This window comes from Saimiri boliviensis, chromosome 1, assembly GCF_048565385.1.
Source record: "Saimiri boliviensis isolate mSaiBol1 chromosome 1, mSaiBol1.pri, whole genome shotgun sequence".
Lineage (NCBI taxonomy): Eukaryota > Metazoa > Chordata > Mammalia > Primates > Cebidae > Saimiri > Saimiri boliviensis.
Genome location: NC_133449.1, coordinates 47,464,384 through 47,483,717, shown reverse-complemented (window position 1 = coordinate 47,483,717; position 19,334 = coordinate 47,464,384). Strand labels below are relative to the sequence as shown.

Sequence of the window (19,334 nt, the reverse complement as noted above, 5' to 3'; positions counted from 1 at the left end):
TACTCTACCGTGTGTCTTCAGAATTACAGAACAGAGAGGGAGACTTGAAGTGCTTTGATGGTTCCCGTGAAAAAGAAGGATCAAAGCTCAAGGCTCATCCTTCTCCCATGGAACCCCTTGCGTCCTTGCCCTGCACTGGGACAAAATGATCCACGTTTGGAATTCACACAACCTAGCCCATCTGCTTGGTATTTCTGCCTACTTCCTCCAAGTCTCACTCTCTTGGGATGTGTGTTTGCTGGTACTGATGGGGGCAGGCAACGAACTTGAGTACATCACCCAACCCTACAGGGATTTCCCTTCCCATTCCCAAAAGCTCACAGGAAGAGAATGGGAGACAAATGGCCTGGTGATTAGACTCCCAAGACACTGGGCTGTCTGCTTGTGTCTCCGGTGCCCAGCAAAGAGTCTTTAGGGTCAAAACTCAAGGATTTATTGAGGTGAGTGCTCCATTTTAGTCATGGCAAAGCTATACTGTTTATGGCAGCTAAATTTAAGGTATAAAGTGATCGCTTTGTTGTTTAGGGTCTGGGAGTTGCAGAGGAAACTGATTTCTTTTACATACTTTAAATGAACTTATTTACAACCGATAAGATCTTACGCTATAAATGGTAAAATCTTTTTCCTTGGCAAGCCCCTCAAACAGCAATCTCAACAGTAGCAGTTAACGAATTTTTCAAAAGGCACTCTTCCAATCAATTCACTTACTATGCTTGACTATTCAGCCCGTTAATCCAAATTTAAGCATTACCTCAAAGCTGGTTTACCATTGTGAAGTCCCCTAAAATACTCCATTGAAACAACTCACTCAGGGGAAAAACACCAAGTGGCAAGCTGGGGACACAGTGGCTCTTTAAGAGGGATTTTAAAGTTTGTGTCCCTGCCTTCTACCCAGCAGCTGTATTATCTCCAGTGGTAAGAGGCTCCTTCTGCTTAAACGAAGCCATGTCTCTAGTCTCTTTTAGTTCAGGCTCCCCTTGTTAACCTTTCTTTCAGGGCTTTATTCTGTGTGTCTAAGGTTTTCCCACACTCAAGACTCTGGTATACATGATCTGGCTTATTTTTAGTTCAAAGACATCTTAGAGATGAGACTAGAATTCCAAGGGAGGTTCGAATTTGCAGTAACACCAGTGGCACAAGTACACAACTTGAGGCTGCCAAGAGTGGCTCTTTAAAATGTCTTAGAGCTGTTGAGTAAAGCTAAACTCCTTATTTTATAAATGAGTCAAGCGAGACACAGAGAAACTTAGTTTCTTCTCAGTATGTGACTTACATATCAAGATGCAGTTCAGCCATCCACTCAGATGTCTTCCCTGACCATTCTCCACTGTCATCAACACCAAATATTTACTGAGTGTCTGTTACATGCCTGTTCTAGGTACTTGTGATTCACCAGTATACAATGGAGACAAAAATCCCTGCCCTGGAGCGGCTTACATTCTAGCATGGGAAACAGTCTACAAACAGTGAGTATAGTATATGTTGAAGGCAGTGAGTTCTGAAGAACAAACAGGGTCCTGGGGATCAGGAGTATGCATTCCCTGAATGGGGGCTGGTTGAATCTGTGATTTTTAAATAGTTGAGTAGACCTCATTGAGAAGGTGACAGTTAGCACAAACTTAAAGGAGGTGAGGAAGTTACCCATGAAAGTATCTGGGGACGAGTATGCCAGGTAGGGGGACCACACATGCAAATGCTCTTGGGCAGAACCATACATGCCTGTGGTGAGCTCAAGAAACAGTGAGCAAGCCAAAAGGGGCCTCAGAGGTGGAGGGGAGCTGGTCATGCAGAGCACTCAGGACCACCATAGGGGCTTTGGCCACTGCAGAGTTCTAGCAGAAGAGTGTGTCAAAGTCAAAACATAGAGACAACCCTCTGAAATTAACACATTTTATTTGGAAAGAAAGAATTGCAACTTGGGACATACATGCAGACTGGATGGTTTTTGGTATGTCTGCAGAACAAAAAGACACTTAGAGGTTTTATTTTTAAAAGAGAAACATTATGTTTTGCTCTCAGAAAGTTCATTGGCACTAGTAAGGTTTTGACAAGCTGATAAGTTTTGATTGATAAGCGACAGCAATGGGTCAAACTCTTCTTAGAGTTTCAGGAGATTGTTTTAGTAGCTATAGATATGACTGGTTTCAAATTATAGCAGGTAGCGTCAGCAGCCAGGCTTGCAGAGAATTATATTCTTGGAGCAATGTTTCATGTCCTGAGTGCTTTTCCTTTGCCGTCTCATATCTGTTTTAGTTGGGTATAACAAGAATGACCCAAATGTTATGATCAACTTTTACAAGTGACATGATTAAACCTTTTCTGATTTCAAAGGTCTGGCTGCTGTGTTGAGAAGAGAACATGGTGGACATATATAGAAACATGGAAACCTGATAGAGCTAATGCAATAACTCAGAGAAGAGGTGATGGCAGCTTGGACCTGTTGGTAGCAATAGAGTGGTTAAGAGGCGATTTCATTCCGGCTATGTTTTAAAAATAGAACTGACACGATTAGCTGAGAGATTAGTTGGATTTTAAGTGAAAGAATGTCTCTGAGGGTTTTGTTTTATTTTCCCAAACTACAATGATGAGGATTTTTTTTAAGTCCAAGCAACGTACTTACACAGATATTCCAACTCATCACATTATGTCACAGTTTTTTTTTTTCTACCTCTTTTACTTTGTGCTGAGGGCAGACCTTGTGCTGTACATTCCCAATGGCTACTGGAGCATTCAATAAATATTTGTTGAGTAAATGAACATTAAATGTGGCAGATGTGAATTCACATTGGACCCAACACTGTCCTTATCATCTCCCTCCTAAGATACCTTTTACCTCAAATACAAAAGTCCATTTGCTGATCTCTGCAGAGAGCCTGAGTCAGGTTCCCAATCTGAGTCCAGGCTCCACTTGCTAACCTTTCTTTCAGGGCTTTATTCATTTTATATTACTGTGTGTGATATTGTGATTTTATATGTGTGTGTGTGTGTGTATATATATATATATATATATATATATATATATATATATATATACATACATACATATATATTTGGTCTTCATTCCTGTTTCCTGGCATACAGCTCCTAAAATCCTTGGAATCTCCAGAGTGATTGATAAGAATGCCTTTTGTATGCTAATGAGATAACTGGAGGCCCCTAGGATGGAGACTAGCAACAGGAAAGATCAGGGCATGATTAAACTTCCAGCCCTACTTCCCAGCTTCCAGGGAGGAGAAAGGGCCTGAAGGTTAATTTGATCACCAATGGCCAATGGTGTAATCAGCCATGCCTATGTAATGAAGCTTCCTTAAAAACCCAAAAGGATTGGGTTTGAACGAGCTTCTGGATAGCTAAACATGTGCAAGTTCCTGGAGGGTGGTGATCCTGAAGTGTGTATGGAAGCTCCATGCCCTTTTCTATATGCCTTCCATTATCCATCTCTTCCACCTGGCTGTTTAACTATATCCTTTGCAATATCCTTTATAATAAGTGGGTAAAAGCAAATAAAGTGTTTCTCGGAGTTCTGTGAGCCTTTCTAGAAAATTAATCCAAACTAAGGAGGGATTTGTGGGAATTCCTGATTTATAGCCAGTTCTTCAGAAGTGTGCATGACAACCTATTTGCAATTGTCACTGGAAGTAGGAGGAAGTCTTGTGGGACCGAGCCCTAAACCTGTGGGACCTGATTCTATATCTAGGTAGGTAAGTGTCAAAATTTAATTGAATCACAGGACACCCAGCTATTGTCTGCTGCAGAATTAATTGGTGTATAGGAAAAAGGTCTCCCTGATCCCAATTCTGGTGTCAGAGTATTGAATGTATTGTTTGGTGACCAGAGGTGGTCTTTATTGAGAGTTAAAGTGGGAAAAATGTCAGTTTTTTCCCATATCTTATACCGTGCAACAGATCACCATAGTCGTAGCCACTTAAAACAATACACATTTATTATCTCACATTTTCCATGGGTCAGGAATCCAAGCACAATTAAGTTGGGTCCTCTGTTACAATCTCACAAGACTGCAATCAAGGAGCAAGGCTGTGTTCTCACCTGGAGGCTCAAATGGGAAATAATACGCTTCCAAGCTCATTCAGATTGTGGGCAGAGTTCATTTTCTTGTGCTTTTAGGACTAAGGGTTTCAGATTTTTGCTGGTTGTTGGCTGGAGGCCTTTCCTAGAGGCCACTGCAGTTCTTTGTTCTGTGAGCTTCTCCGGCATGTCCACTTCATCAAGCTACAGGAGAGTCTTTAACTTGATAAGAAATTTTATATCCACGGTGATATGGTTTGGCTGTGTTCCCACCCAAATCTTGAATTGTAGCTCCCCAAATTCCCACATGTCATGGAAGGGACCCAGAGGGAGATAACTGAATCATGAGGGTGGGTCTTTCCCGTGTTGTTCTTGCGATAGTGAGTATGTCTCACGAGATCTGATGGTCTATTAAAGGGGAGTTCCCTTGCACAGGCTCTCCTGCCTGCTACCATGTAAGATGTGCCTTTGCTCCTCCTTTGACTTCTGCCATGATTGTGAGGCCTCCCTAGTTACATGGAACTGTGAGTTAATGTAAACTTTCTTTCTTTGTAAATTACCCAGTCTCAGGTTCGTCTTCATTAGCAGTGTGAGAACAGATTAATATACATAGTAATCACAGGAGTGACATCATCATCACCTTTGCTTTATTATATTAGTTAGAAGCAGGTCCCACTCACTCTCAAGGGGAGGGATTACTCAAAGGCCTGAACACCAGGAGGTGGAAGTCATGGTGGGTAAGGGGTGTCAAAATTACTTTCATCATTAGAAATGTGTTTGTTTCCTATCCCAACAATTTTGACCCTATGTTAGTTCCGGGACGGCATGGTGCCCCAACATGTGCTGTCCGACATGGTAACCACTGGTCCCAGGCATGGCTAGTGTGTCTGAAGAACTGAGTTTTTAATTTTTAAAACATTTTAATGAATTTAAATTTAATCTAAAAACTGGTACTCCATTCAGTTATTGGAAAAACATTTGTATGTTTAGAACAGCTTGTATATGAATCTACTTGTTCAGCTATACATTTTATGAAATCTAGACACTGACAAGTATCTCCATTGAAAATTCGTTCAAACTGAGATGTGCTGTTAACTGTACAATATACACCAGATTTCAAAGACTTGGCATGAAAAAAGAAAGCTTCGCCTTAATAATTTAAAAAAGAGTTACATGTGGAAATAACATCCTGTATATATTGGGATAAGTAAATATATTATTTAAAACAATTTCATGTTTTCGTTTTTATTTTTTTTAAAAAAACAGGTCACCAGAAAGTTTAAAGTTACACAAATGGCTCGCATTCTATTGCTGAAAGAAAATACAAAGCGGTGAAGAGCTTAGAGCTGGGTTAGCAAGACACGCCCCCGATGATAGCTAAAGATGCAAGGCATCAACGAGAAATGCTGCGGGGGCTCAGGAGAGGGGAAGGCGGGGTCATCCACGGTCTGAGAAAGTCTTCAGCTGAAGGCGAGACAGACGAGACTATTAGCGAGTTTCGAGGAAACCAACGTCTCGCCGGCTGCGCTGGGAACGCCCCACCACCTTGGCCTCCTTTTCGCTCCGCGCCCCGCCCTTGAACGCGCGGCGCCTTTTGACCCCGCCGCCGCGCCGTAGACCGCGCTGCACGCCGGTGGCTGCCATGGCGGACGTGTCCGAAAGGACGCTGCAGTTGTCAGTGCTAGTGGCCTTCGCATCCGGAGTACTCCTGGGCTGGCAGGCGAACCGACTGCGGAGGCGCTACTTGGACTGGAGGAAACGGAGGCTGCAGGACAAGCTGGCGGCGACGCAGAAGAAGCTGGACCTGGCCTGAGACTCCGCGCCTTCCGCCTCATTCGATCCCTCGCGTGGCCACCTTGCCATGTCCGCGCGGGAGCTCCGGCCAGAGCCAGGCTTGCCGCACGATCCCCGCCTGCCCCGCCTGCCGTGGCGGGCTCTTCCCGGAGTGTTGGTGAGCAGTACAAATAGTGACACTGCAAAGGAAGACTTTGGGGTCGGACAGATACCTTAGTATCAACTCTGGTCAGGTCGCAGAAGACGATTTGTTCTCACAGACACCAGAAGGTGGAAGGAATTTTGTCTTCCCTAATAACTTGTTCTTTGGTGTCTTAGTTTAGTTCACTGGGTGTTTAATGAGAGTGTCTCACCAACGTGCTATGTCGCTCACCCCGACATTAAACATCAGTATGGAAAATACTGGAAAGAACAAAAGAAAAAAGAAGGAACCAGGGAGGTAATCTTGCCGACCCCAGTTCTTTTCAGTAACATCCTTGGTAGCGCATCTTCGCCTTGGTGATTGTAAAGGTAAACTGCAAAGAGCAGTGGCCTGGAAGTCAGGAACCTTGCATCCAGTCTTAGCATTTTCAGAAGAGCTGTGCATCATACGTTTTCAGGACCTCAGTTTTCTTTAACGCCAGATCTCATGGTTCATGGTTTAATACCACAGTACAATTTGAAGTTACAGATCATGTATTTCTAATTTTTTTCTCTTTTCTGTTTCCAACAGCTTGATGAAAATGGATATAGCCTACTGGAAAGAAATGACTTCTTCATGCACTTTATGAATCAATTTTATTTTTGAAATAAAAAAATTAAACATCTTTGAAGCTTTTTGTTTTTTTAAATAAGGGGAAGTATGTTCTCATGGAATTTACTGCATCAAGATATCTGCATTTTCAGAACTGACTTACTAGTGTTTTTGAGCAGATGTATTATGTAACTTATGCCCCTTTGGTACAGGCACAAAGCAGACTCAGCTATGGGATCATTAAGGGTGCTTTTACTGAACTCGTTGGAAAGTAAGGGGATGTGTAAATATAACTGAGGTAAGGGTGCTGTCTGTAAGACCTTTGAACTTCCAAGAGTAACAGTGTAGTCTCTGGCCCTGCTCAGGCCTGTAATCCCAGCACTTTGGGAGGTTGATGTGGGAAGATGACTTGAGCCCAGGATTTGGCAACAGAGAGAGACTTAGTCTCTGCAAATAACTTACAAATTAGCTGGCTGTGGTGGTGGACACCTGTCGGCCCAGCTAATTTGTAATCCAGAGGCTGAGGCAGGAGGATCACCTGAGTCTAGGAAGTCAAGGTTGCAGTGAGCCATGATCTCACCACTACACTCCAGCCTGGGTGACAGAGTGAGACGCTGTCTCAACCCAAAACAACAGTGTATTCCAAATGCAGAGTATAAGTTTGGTTTTTGTTTGTTTTGTTTTTGAGACAGTGTTTTGCTCCTGTTGCCCAGGCTGGAGCGCTGTGGCTCAATGTCAGTTCACTGCAACTTCTGCCTTCTGGGTTCAAGTGATTCTTCTGCCTCAGCATCCCAAGTAGCTGGGACTACGGGCATGTGCCACCACCATGCCCAGCTAATTTTTGTATTTTTAGTCGAAATGGGTTTTTTCCATGTTGGTCAGGCTGGTCTTGAACATCTGACCTTAGGTGATCCATACCCTTGGCCTCTCGAAGTGCTGGGATTACAGGCATGAGCCACTGCTTGGTTAGTGTATAAGTTTTTATTGGGAAAATTCTCTTTTATATGTCATTATGGGATACACATGTGAAGGAGAAACCCTCCTGAACAGAGCTTAGTGATAAATCCTACCTATACATAATCAAGAGTGAGTGCCTGGTTCTTTGGATTTGCAGGGAGTGTTTCTAGAACACCACCCTTGCTCATTCCTACAAAGATTAAAATTTCGTTTCTCAACTCCATGTTAACATAGGAAAGTTGTTTCCACATGAAGCACCTCCCCATTTTACTGGGGCTGTTATGCCTTATTCCAACTTTGTTTTCATTCTGTGAATGTAGTAGTCAAGGACTGAAACGGTTTGTAGAGCTCAGTCCTATCTGGGCTGCAGTTTGCTGAAGCTTCCTAGTGACCGCCCCTCATTGAGGCTCCAAAAGTTGAGACTCTGAGACAAGGTAGGTTCCTTGGGGGACATCTTACCCCCAAATAAGCATGTGGGTTGTGACTGGCCTAATTCTGCTTGTTTGGCCCCATTCTGGTGTACCTGGTCCTTCCAATGCTGATTCTTTCTCATTACTTATGTGCACTACCCTGACAAGTCATGCCCCTCTCCTGTCTCTCCTCTAGGTATACCTGCTTCTGGGCATGTGCTACTTCTGAATCCTGTCTATATCATTACGAGATCTCTAGCCACTCTGTGTCACTCCTAATTTTCTAGTTTTCTGCTTACTACCTTTTTACACTGTGTACTCCCCAGTTCTGTAGTGGGCAGTTACCTTTAACGTTACCTCTGTACCTTTTCTACCTTTGCTCTACTTAAACATGGTAGTTCCCCCTCCCCCTGCTCCGCCAAAAACAAACAAACAAACAAACAAACAAAACAAAAACAAAAAAAAAACTATGGAGACAGTACTTCTATTTTAGCCACAACTGGAAATGGAAAGTTGGGAGCCAGGAGTCAGTGCCAGTCATAACTTGAAAATGACACACTGTTGACTACATATTCCCCCACCTCCATTTGTCACTGCCATTTACTCATGACATCTACCTGTCTTGGCCCACTTTTACTTCCCTATCCCGCCTCCTTTTCTCCCCGCAGATGGGGTTCCCAGACCACCTGCTCTATCCCACATTGCTTAAGCCATACTCTGGACCTTGTCATCAGTAGGCTTGAACTATGTTATGTTGTACTTGGTCTGTTTAGTCTCAGGAGGTACACCCACGTCATTAGGACAGCTGACATCCTCTGTATCTCTATAGAACTGCCCACTTTGGAGACTATTAGTTGTGTTTCTCTTCCAGTTAACCTCATAAGGCATCCTGGGCTCCCTGGTCAGATTAGACTCCATCCCTGCTTGTACATTACCTTCACCACTGAACTTTAAAGAAAGACTTCATCTTTCTTACTTGGCTCACTACAAACGGGTTCTACTGTGACTGTAATGTGTCTCATTTTTTAGCACCTGAGTTCCTTAAACTCCCAGTTTACTTGATACCTTTCATTCCTAGTAGATAACCATATGAGAAGTTAAAGGCCAGTAGCTGGGAATTCCTTGGTCTTTCTCAATAGTTTTGTCTAGAGCAGTGGTTTTCAACAGGGCTGCCCATTATAATCATCTGGGGAGTTTTAAAAATACTAATTCTTGCATGCCACTCTCCAGACATTTTGATTTATTTTATTTGTAATACAGACTGGGTATTAGAATTTTTGAAGCTCTCCAGGTGATTGTGATGCTCAGCTGAGGTTGAAAACTGTTTTTGAAGATCTGTCTCATTAGGTTTCCTTTACCAGGAGAGAAGACACTCAGGCCCTTTCCAAGGTTGTCTCTTTGGCTTCTGCAGAATTCTGCATCTCCCTTAGGACCTTCCTTGTTCTCCACTACATCATCTCTTTCTGGCATCTGCAGTCTTGCCCTGCTTTCTATTTATAAATGCACATTTTCTTTTCTTTTCTTTTTTCTTGAGATGGAGTATCACTGTATCCCCTAGGCTGGAGTGCAGTGGTGTAATGTCAGTTCACTGCAACTTCTGCCTCTTAGGTTTAAGCGATTCTTGTGCCTCAGCCTCCCTGAGTAGCTGGGATTACAGGCGCCTGCCACCATGCCTGGGTAACAAATGCACAGATTTTGACTTAAAATTTCTTTTGGTTGATGCTGTCATTGGCCAATTAGAAGTGGTTCACTGTCACCTTCTTTCCAAATATTTTGCCCATTGGTCTGTTGTGATCTGCCCTCTGGACCTTCCAGAAACATTGATATATATGGTTCTGAATTCTTATATTTTTACCTCAAGAGTATATGATGAGGCCACTTTCTCCCGTGAAATTCTCTTTCCTTTGCTTCTGTAATATAAAAGTTTATCAAGTTTCCAAACTACTACTATTGCTGCCTTTCTCAAGTTCCTCAAACTTTCGTCCTTGGTTCTCTGCTCTGTCCTCTCCTGTGACTACCCTAGCCATTCTCTTGGCTTAGCTAGCACATCCAAGCAGACCTCCCTCCATCTGATCCTTTTCTTCAATTCCAGCTTTACTCTTTCAGCTGTCTAGTGGACATGCGTGACCTTACTTTAGAACTCAGTGTATTTAATCATAAACTGTTCATTTGGCAGGGAATTCTGTACACCAGGTAGCATTTCTTTGGTAAGTGGTTGGTACAGTTTTCATGTTTCTAGTCTATTACTGTAGCTTGGAAGCTCTTTGAGAGCAGTGTTAAACATCTTGTAGCACAGGCCCAAACAGTGCCTTGCACTTAGGTGCTCATATATATTTGTCATTTTTATTTGAGGTAGATTCTTTTCTTCCTTTCCTTTCTCTCTCTCTCTCTCTCTCTCTCTCTCTCTCTCTCTCTCTCTCTCTCTCTCTCTCTCTCTCTTTCTTTTTCTTTTCTTTTCTTTCCTTTCTTTCTTTCTTTTTTTTTTGAGACAGAGTGTCACTCTGTTGCCCAGGCTGGAGTGCGGTGGTGCGATCTCAGCTTACTGCAACCCCGCCTCCCAGGTTCAAGCGATTCTCTTGCCCCAGCCTCTTGAGTAGCTGGGTTACAGGTACATTCCACCATGCCTGGTACCTGGCTACCTCTGTATTTTTAATAGAGATGAGATTTCACCATGTTGGTCAGGCTGGTCTTGAACTCCTGACCTCAGGTGATCTACCCGCCTCAGCTTCCCAAAGTGCTGGCATCACAGGTGTGAGCCACTGGGCCTGGCCTGGATTTTCTTTTAAGTGCCTGAAACTGCAAACTTTCTCTCTTCTCTTTGCTATAATCTTTTTGTTGATTCCGAGTCATCTTGTTCCACTGCTTCTGTCTACATTATGAGTCTCTTGGAAGCTGTTAAATTCTTTTTCAGTATCTCCTGTGAGGAAGCAATACAACATTGTTATTCATTTTAACACGCTGATAGAAATCATGATGAGTTTTATGAAATAGCTTGTTCTCACGAAAAACATTGGCCATGGTTTGCTTTAGTTTCTTTTCGCTACCTTACTGCAGACCTCTCTTGTTTTAGGTTATGTTGGTTTTTATAATGGCATCAAGGTATAACTATGGAGGAGCAATGACTAGTATTAATGTGACTGTCCTGAAATTACAGTCATTAGTGAAAAATCATTAGCTGAGTAATCAAATCCTTTATAGCACAGTGAATACCTAAGTGGCATTTCTCAAACCTGAATGTGCACATCAAACACTGGGGTATTGTTAAAATATAGATTCTGATATTCTAGGACTGTAGTGGGGCCTGAGAATGTGCATTTCTAACAAGCTCCCAGGTGATGTTGATGTTGATCCAGGAATTGCAAATAATGAATACTTGTAACTGGAACAATATGGTACAAAAATGTATAAAGTCAAACATTTTCACAGCCGAGGTGAATGAGTAATACACTCTTTTTTACCCTTCCTCATTGTTCACCTATTCACACATATTTAGGGGGGTTTATTAGTTTATTTTTACCAACATAGAATTAAACTGTATCCATGATGCTGTAACTTTTCCATTTAAAATATGGAAATCCCTATAAATAAGTACATACAGAATAATTTTTTTTCTAATTTATAGACAGTGAAAATCAGAATGTCATAATAGCTGTTTTTTAGAGTAACTTTTCTTTGTTTTGCTCATCTCTTATCACCTGGCAATTATTGATTTAATAATCCACTTAAAAATATTTTATAGCATTTATTTTCTCATAAACATTTTAATGGAAATCCTGTGTTTGGCTATTTAAGTGAACATTAATTGTCATGAGCCGTAATATGGAAATTAATTCAAAATAAGACACGAATTACAACAAAACAGACAATAGCAAATCTTGCCAAGGATATAAGGAACAAAAACTCATACACTGCTGATAGGGTATAAATTAGTACAACCATTTTGGGAAACCAGGCAGTATCTACTAAAAATGACATGTAACATGCCCTATGACTCAGCAGTGGCATACATGTGTTTGCCAGATTTGCACCAGGATGTTCTTAGCAGCACTATACTAACCCTAAGCTAGAAACTGCCCACTTACCCAGCAACAGTAGAATCAATGCTGTTAGAATATATCATATGTGAAATATCAGCCATTAGAGCGAACAGACTAGAGCCACACAATATAGATGCATCTCACAAATGTGATGTTTAAAGGACAGGAGGAGCCAGCACACACCGCATAATTTCATTATGTAGTACACAAAAGGCAGTATAAGTTTGTGCTCTTAGGATATTGTCTACCATTGGTATGTGGTGGGGAAGTGAGAGGGTTGGGAGTTTCAGTGGGTGGGAGTAGGCAGACTAGAAACATAGGATGACTATTAGTGGGCAGATAAATGTTCTGTTTCATAATCTGGGTGCTGTTATGAGGTGGAGGGTTTTCAGAGCTGCACAATTAAAGTCTACATTTTGTATATATTATACTTGAAAAAGTACATAAATGATAGTTCAGCCTGGCCTGTGGTCGTACTGAAGAACATTCATTTATATTAATGGGGTCCATCATTTGGAAGGTGAGCTCCAATCATTATCATTCTAATTCAAGTCCTATTTTGGTGGAGTAGTTTGGGAATTCGATTCATGGGATGCAATCCCATATGGGGAAACATGACAATCTTCCTGTGAGTTGATGTAAACTGGGAATGAGAAATAATAATTTGCTCATAGATTTGTTGTCGAACAGACAGAATTACTATCCTCACAGAATTCTGAATGGACAACGTGCAATATTAGAACGCAATGAAACTTCAGTAGACTAAACGGCAAATAATTAAAAGCTGCCTTTTGAAGTGAGAGTATGCAATAGAACCACGTATCCCATAGGAAACCTATCCTTGCAGTTAACGTAAGAGTTTAAGATGCTCGAATTGTATCTTAAGATAAGCTTACAAAATTGGTATCAGAGAGCAAATGCCATAAAACAGTACCCCAGAAAGAAGGTGGTGGTATTACTGATGTATTGTGGGGAATGTAGTTTCAGACGCCGGGGGACCTTCCCCTATCCTTAGGAATTGGTGAGGAAAAATGACTCCCCTGGCCGTGACCTGCCTGGTGGCGTGGAATGACCACCACAAGAAACCATTTTGACACTTCCCGGGACCCGCCCGGACGGGGCGGGGCTGGGAGGCGGGCGCACGGCGATGGCGTCACCTTCCGGCGCTGCCGCTTGGTTTCCCTGGCAACTGGCGCGGTCGGGGTAAGGGAGATGCTTGCGAGGCGGCAGCGCGATCCCCTCCAGGCCCTGAGGCGCCGCAATCAGGAGCTGAAGCAGCAGGTAGGGTCAGGATGTGTAGAGGGGCCTGGGGCGGACGATAGAAGCACGCAGCTGCGCGCACTACGCCTTCGTCACCATGCCCCACCTAATCCTGGGAGCTTGCCCCCAACCCACTTACCTTCCCAGGTTGTAACGCTCCCTTACGCCTTAGCATTCCAGCACCAAACCCGGCTTCAAACCCCTCCTGCTCCCAACTCAACCCCCAGCCAACGGCGAAACCTCCCAAAACTCGTGACTATCAGCTAAGCGCCCCTTCCTCCGATCGTCACTCCCACCTAACACCTCAGCATCCTACCCGAACAACTCACTAACTCACCTCCTCTCCCAATCTAAACTTCGATTAGTAACCATGTCCAATCCAACTCTGAGGCCAGTTCTTCTTCTCCACTTTCCAAGCCCATTTCCTTTGAGCCTTCTTAAGTGGAGATTTTTATTGCCTCCATGAACTCAAGTGAAATAGGTGACCAGGAATAGCCTTAATATGCAAGAACACTAAGATCTGACAAATGAGCAGAGGAGGTGAATGGGAGAAGAAATACAAGTAACTCAAACAAACGAGGAATGTTAACTTCAAAGATAATCAAGTAATTGCAAAGGACATAAGGTATCACAAAAAGTTTTAAAAATCACAACAATCAGTCTTGAGGAAGGTGTGACGAAGCAGGCATACTCACTGCTCCCGTGTATAAGGTGCCTGTACAGCCTTTGAGGAAAGCAGCTAACAAGGTGTAGCATACATGTATGCGCTTAGGCTCAAAAATTACATTTCCAGGGATCTGCTATATATAGTAATTAGAAAGAAGGACAGAGATTGATGTATAAAAGTATTCACATTGTTACTTAGAATTTGGATACAATTTAAATGATCAGTAATAGGGAAATAGAGAAATAATTTATGATGATATAATACGGTGATTACAATTTCATTAAAGGGTTTTTTAATGTGTTAAATATTTGTGACAAAATGTCAAGTTAGAAAAAGAATACAAATGGAATTTACAGTATTTCAATAACTTTTTCCTATATATAATATACACAGAACAACCAAAAGGAAACACGCTGATATGGTATTTCTGTGTGACAGGATGCTGATGATTATTATGATTTTCTTTATTCTTTGTTATATTTATAAAATTTTTAGGCTAGATGTGGTGGCTCATGCCAGTAGTATCAGCTACTTGGGAGGCTGAGACAGGAGAATCACCTCAGCCCAGGAGTTCAAGACTAGCCTGGGCAACATAGCAAGACTTGGTCTCAAAAAAAAAATGACTTTTAAAAAATACACAGAATATGTATTGAACATAAGAAAAAAGTAAATAGCAACCGATGGGTTTGTTTTCTGACATTTTAATTTTACTTTATTAATTTTAATTTTTTTCATGTGATTTATTAGCAAGTAGTTTTTGACTGACTAAAATTATTTTATAATCTTGGGCTGGTAAGAGATTCACTGATGCTCATATTTTTTCCATTTTTGTTCTCTTATTTAAAAAGTAAAAAGGATTTGGGAGTTAAATATTTAGGTGACTGTATTGGAATTAGAGTGGTGCAACAAAAGCTAAATACTCTTCTGGTAGAAATATAAAATAAAACTTGATGGGGCATTGACTTATGCTGAACTTTTGTGGACTCAATATGGTTCTGTGTCTTATTTTATTTTTAAATTTCAACTTTCATTTTAGAGTCAGGTTATATGTGGAGGTCTGTCACATGGAAACACTGTGTGATACTGAGGTTTGGGGTACAGATGAGCCTGTCACACAAGCAGTGAGCATAGCACCCAATAGGCAGTCTTTCAGCCTTCATTCCTCTTCCTTCCACCCCACTCCAGTGGTTCCCAGTGTGCATTGCTCCCATCTTTATGTCCATGTGTACTCGGTGTTCAACTCCCATTTACAAATGAGAACATGTGGTATTTGGTTTTCTGTTCCTATGTTAATTCACTTAGGACAGTGGCCTCCAGCTTCATCCATGTTACTGCAAAGGACATTATTTCATTCTTTTTTTATGGCTGCATAGTATTCCATGGTGTATATGTACCACCTTTTCTTTATCCAGTCTGCCATTGGTGGGTATCTAGGTTGATTCCATGTCTTTGCTATTGTGAGTAGTGCTGCAGGGAACATACACATGCATATGACATTTTGGTGGAATTATTTATTTTTCTTTGAGTATATACCCAGGAATGGGATTGTTGGGTCAAATGGTCTTTCTATTTTAAGTTCTTTGGGAAATCTCCAAACTGCTTTCCATAGTGGCTGAACTAATTTTCACACTGATAGTGTATACGTGTCCTCTCTTCTTGTCAGCCTTACCAGAATCTGTCATTTCTTGATTTTTTAATAATAGCCATTTTGCCCAGTGTGAGATGCTATTTCATTGAAGTTTTAATTTGCATTTCTCTGATGATCAGTCATGATGAGCTAAATTTAAATTTAGTGTGACATGAGGAGAACCAGGAAAAGTTTTAGAAGGAAACCATAAAAATGATTATTAAAACAAAGTATTACGAAGATTATTCTCCCTGGAGAAATGTTGGCTCTGGAGCCTTTTGATACCTTGACTGTCTGGAAAGTATATTTTTATAGTATTAGCTCATTCTTCCCTGTCTTCACAGAGGACACCTGAAGCAGAAAATGGAACAGATTTTCTATTCAGTGTCCATAGGACAAGTAATCAACAGCCCCTCTGGGTCATGCCTGTGATGACTGGCTCTGTCACTAGGTGTGTGAATTTTGTAAATAGCACTCGGATGCCAAATTGCAAGAATAGAGAAGAAACTAGTGGAATCTTCTCTTTTTTTTCATCCACTTTATCTTCTCTATGTAATCTATAGAAAACAGACCAAAGAAATATGTGCTTTTTTTGGTGAGTATATTGACAAAGTTACATGTAGTGTTAGTAAACTTAATCTCCTAAGTCAAGATAAACAAAATCATAGTACATTCAATACAGTAGATACCACTCAGTAATAAAAAGGAATGAACTAATGGTACACACAACAATATGGAAGTATCTCAAAAACATGCTTTCTGGAAAGGTTACACAAGAGTGCTTACTATATGAGTTCATTATATAAAATTTCAAGAGCAGGCAAAACTAATTTACATTGGAAGATATATCAAAACAGGTTTGTCTCTGGAGGAATGGGGTGGGGATTTACTGGCAAGGGCATGAAGGAACTTACTATGGTTACACAGATTTATGCATTTGTCAAAACTCAGCAAATGTATGCCTCATCTTTATGCATTTCACTATATGCATATTTTACATCAGCTAATGAACTAGTTAGTGACACCCATAGTACATTATTTAGGGAGAAATGTATTGATAACTAACTTATTTTGAAATGCATAAGATGAATTGATGGATGAATAAATAAGTATAGTAAAATGTTAATGTTTTTTCTAGGTAGTGGGCATATGAGTATTCATTGTAAAAATTTTTAAAACTTTGTTGTATGTCTAAAAGTGTTCATTGTAAAATATTGGATAAGAAGTTTTCTTTCCTAAGGCAATATGGTATTTAACAATGTGATACCTTAAATGGTCTCCACAGGTTGATAGTTTGCTCTCTGAGAGCCAACTGAAAGAAGCTCTAGAACCCAATAAAAGACAAGATATTTATCAAAGGTAAAGTATGCTAAATTATATACGCTTTCCAGGAACTGCATTTACATTTCAAGGAATGGTATGTAAGGCATAGAGATTGGTCCTTCAGAATCAAATGGAAGAATCAGATAGTGTTGTAACTTGAATCCAGAAGAAACCAACCTAAACCTGATGGTTGTGGACTTGCTGTTGTGACAGCAACTATGAAGACTGCTTAATATAAACATAGGTGACTTGGGCAGCATTACCCTGAATCCTTGGCCTATGTAGCCCAGATCCTGTGACCTGGTCAGAAACTTCTGTCAAGAAGCAGTTAGTCCTTGATTGGGATGCTGACTTTAACTCCCATGAGAAGACAAAACTGTTTTCTAGGTGGGTGTTTTTTGTTTTGTATTTGTTTTTACTAAAAAAATTAAAAATATCTGGGAGAGTTTAAAATTAAGTAGACGTGAACTAAATCAAATTTAGACTATTATTTATAACATTTGTATTAAGTTTAGGAAGGACATCATTAAGATAATCTTTGTTTTTGAGATATTTAAGGATTTTATAAAATTCCAAAGAACATGAGATTCATTCTGTTAATTCAAGTGAATTGTAATTGTTTGGAAAAGTTTTACTTAAGTCAGGCATACAGAGTGCTTAAAGGCAAAACAAATAAATTTTGAAATGTTAAGTGAATTTAATTTATAATTATTAGTAGGATTGTTTGAGGGATTTAGTTTAAGTTGAATTAACAGTAATGAAATAAAAGCAAAGGGCTGGGCGCGGTGACTCACACCTATAATCCTAGCACTTTGGGAGGCTGAGGTGGGTGGATCACCTGAGGTCAGTAGTTTAAGACCAGCCTGGCCATCATGGTGAAACCCCATCTTTAAAAAAAAAAAAAAAGAAAAAAGAGAAAAGCAAAGGCTATTGTACTTGCTTTACTAGATTTAAAAATAGATTAAGAAGTATAGACTGAATTTGAAGTCCCAGGGAAAACTAGGTTTTAAAATTTTATGTTAGTAAAATAAAAATAATAATAATTATTTATTTTTTCTTTTTTGAGACCGAGTCTCACTCTGTAACCCATGCTGGAGAGCAGTGGAACAATCTTGGCTCACTGCAACCTCCTCCTCCCAGGGTCAAGCGATTCTCCTGCCTCAGGCTCCCAAGTAACTGGGATTACAGGCACGTGCCACCACACCTGTCTAATTTTTGTATTTTGAGTAGAGTTGGGGTTTCACCATGTTGCCCAGGCTGGTCTTGAACTCCTGACCTCAACTGATCCCCCAACCTTGGCCTCCCCAAAATCTGGGATTATAGGCGTGAACCACTGTGCTCAGCCTAATAATTATTTTTAAGCCCAAGTAACTATAGTCTTCCCTGTGCATGAAAAGATAATCGTTGCTGTCATTTAAAAACTCACTTTGACATTTGCATGTCTGAAAATGTCATTTAGGTCTCATTTTTATGTGCTCAACACTCTGAGTTTTTTCAGTTTGAAAACTCATGTCTTATGAACTCTGGGAGATTTTATTTTACAAAAAGATTATTTCATTACTTTAGTTTGTCTGTTTCTTCCTGAAACACCCTTGAGTCAGGTATTGAATATCCTGGTCTGATCCTCTAGATCCCATAACTTTCTGATAATAGTTTTTGTTTCTTTGTCTGTTTGTTTACACCTGGGAGATGTTTTTTTCTGGGGGGGTTGGGGAGGGGTCCCACTCTGTTGTCCAGGCTGTAGTACAGTGGCACAATCACGGCTCACTGCAACTTTTGCCTCCCAGGCTAAAGGGATACCTCTCTCCCCCGCCATGAGCTACCATGTTGGCAATTCTCTTGACTTTAATACTTTTCTTTATTGTGTATTTCAACAGCCATATTGTTTTATTTCAGCAATCATACTGTTTTTTTTTTTTTTTTTTTTTTTTGAGATGGAGTGTTGCCCAGGCTGGAGTGCAATGGCATGATCTTGGCTCACTGCAACCTCTGCCTCCTGGGTTCAAGCAATTCTCCTGCCTCAGCCTCCTGAATAGTTGGGATTATAGGTGCATGCCACCACACGCAGCTAATTTTTGTATTTTTAGTAGAGATGGGGTTTCATCATGTTGGCCAGGCTGGCCTCAAACTCCTGACCCCAGGTAATCCACCCGCCTTGGCTTCCAAAAGTGCTGTAATTACAGGTGTGAGCCACTGTACCTGGCTAGCAGTCATATTGTTAATTTACAGATGTTTTCTCTTGTTCTTGAATTGTTCTTGTTTCATAGCATCATGTTCTTGTTTTCATTTTGATTGCCTTTTTTTTTTTTTTTAAACGCAGTTTTGCTTTTGTTACCCAGGTGGAGTGCAATGGCAGGATCTCAGCTCACCGCAACCTCCACCTCCTGAGTTCAAGCAATTCTCCTGCCTCAGCCTCCCGAGTAGCTGGGACTACAGGCATGCACCACCATGCCCAGCTAATTTTTGTATTTTTAGTAGAGACGGGGTTTCACCTTGTTGA

The 19,334-nt window shown here is 41.0% G+C and overlaps 2 protein-coding genes across 6 annotated transcripts in view; both read left to right on the top strand.

Moving 5' to 3' along the window:
* The first annotated feature begins 5,396 nt into the window (after nt 1–5,396).
* Nucleotides 5,397–6,626, top strand: MTLN (mitoregulin). The gene is given in 3 exon segments (XM_010337448.2): nt 5,397–5,567; nt 5,570–5,977; nt 6,533–6,626. Coding segments are annotated over 2 exon segments (441 nt in total). The 3' UTR covers nt 5,840–5,977; nt 6,533–6,626.
* Nucleotides 6,627–13,132: 6,506 nt separating this feature from the next.
* NPHP1 (nephrocystin 1) overlaps nt 13,133–19,334 on the top strand; it is a 73,240-nt gene continuing 67,038 nt past the window's right edge. For 4 of the 5 annotated variants that reach the window (XR_012517013.1, XM_074396919.1, XM_074396924.1 and 1 more), the window contains exons 1-2: nt 13,133–13,238; nt 16,797–16,870. Coding sequence is in view for 4 of the 5 variants with exons in the window: in XM_074396919.1 (XP_074253020.1) it covers nt 13,170–13,238; nt 16,797–16,870 (143 nt within the window). In the remaining variant the exon portion in view is untranslated. The remainder of the gene's footprint in view (nt 13,239–16,796; nt 16,871–19,334) is intronic. The other variant, XM_074396927.1, reaches the window with a different exon arrangement.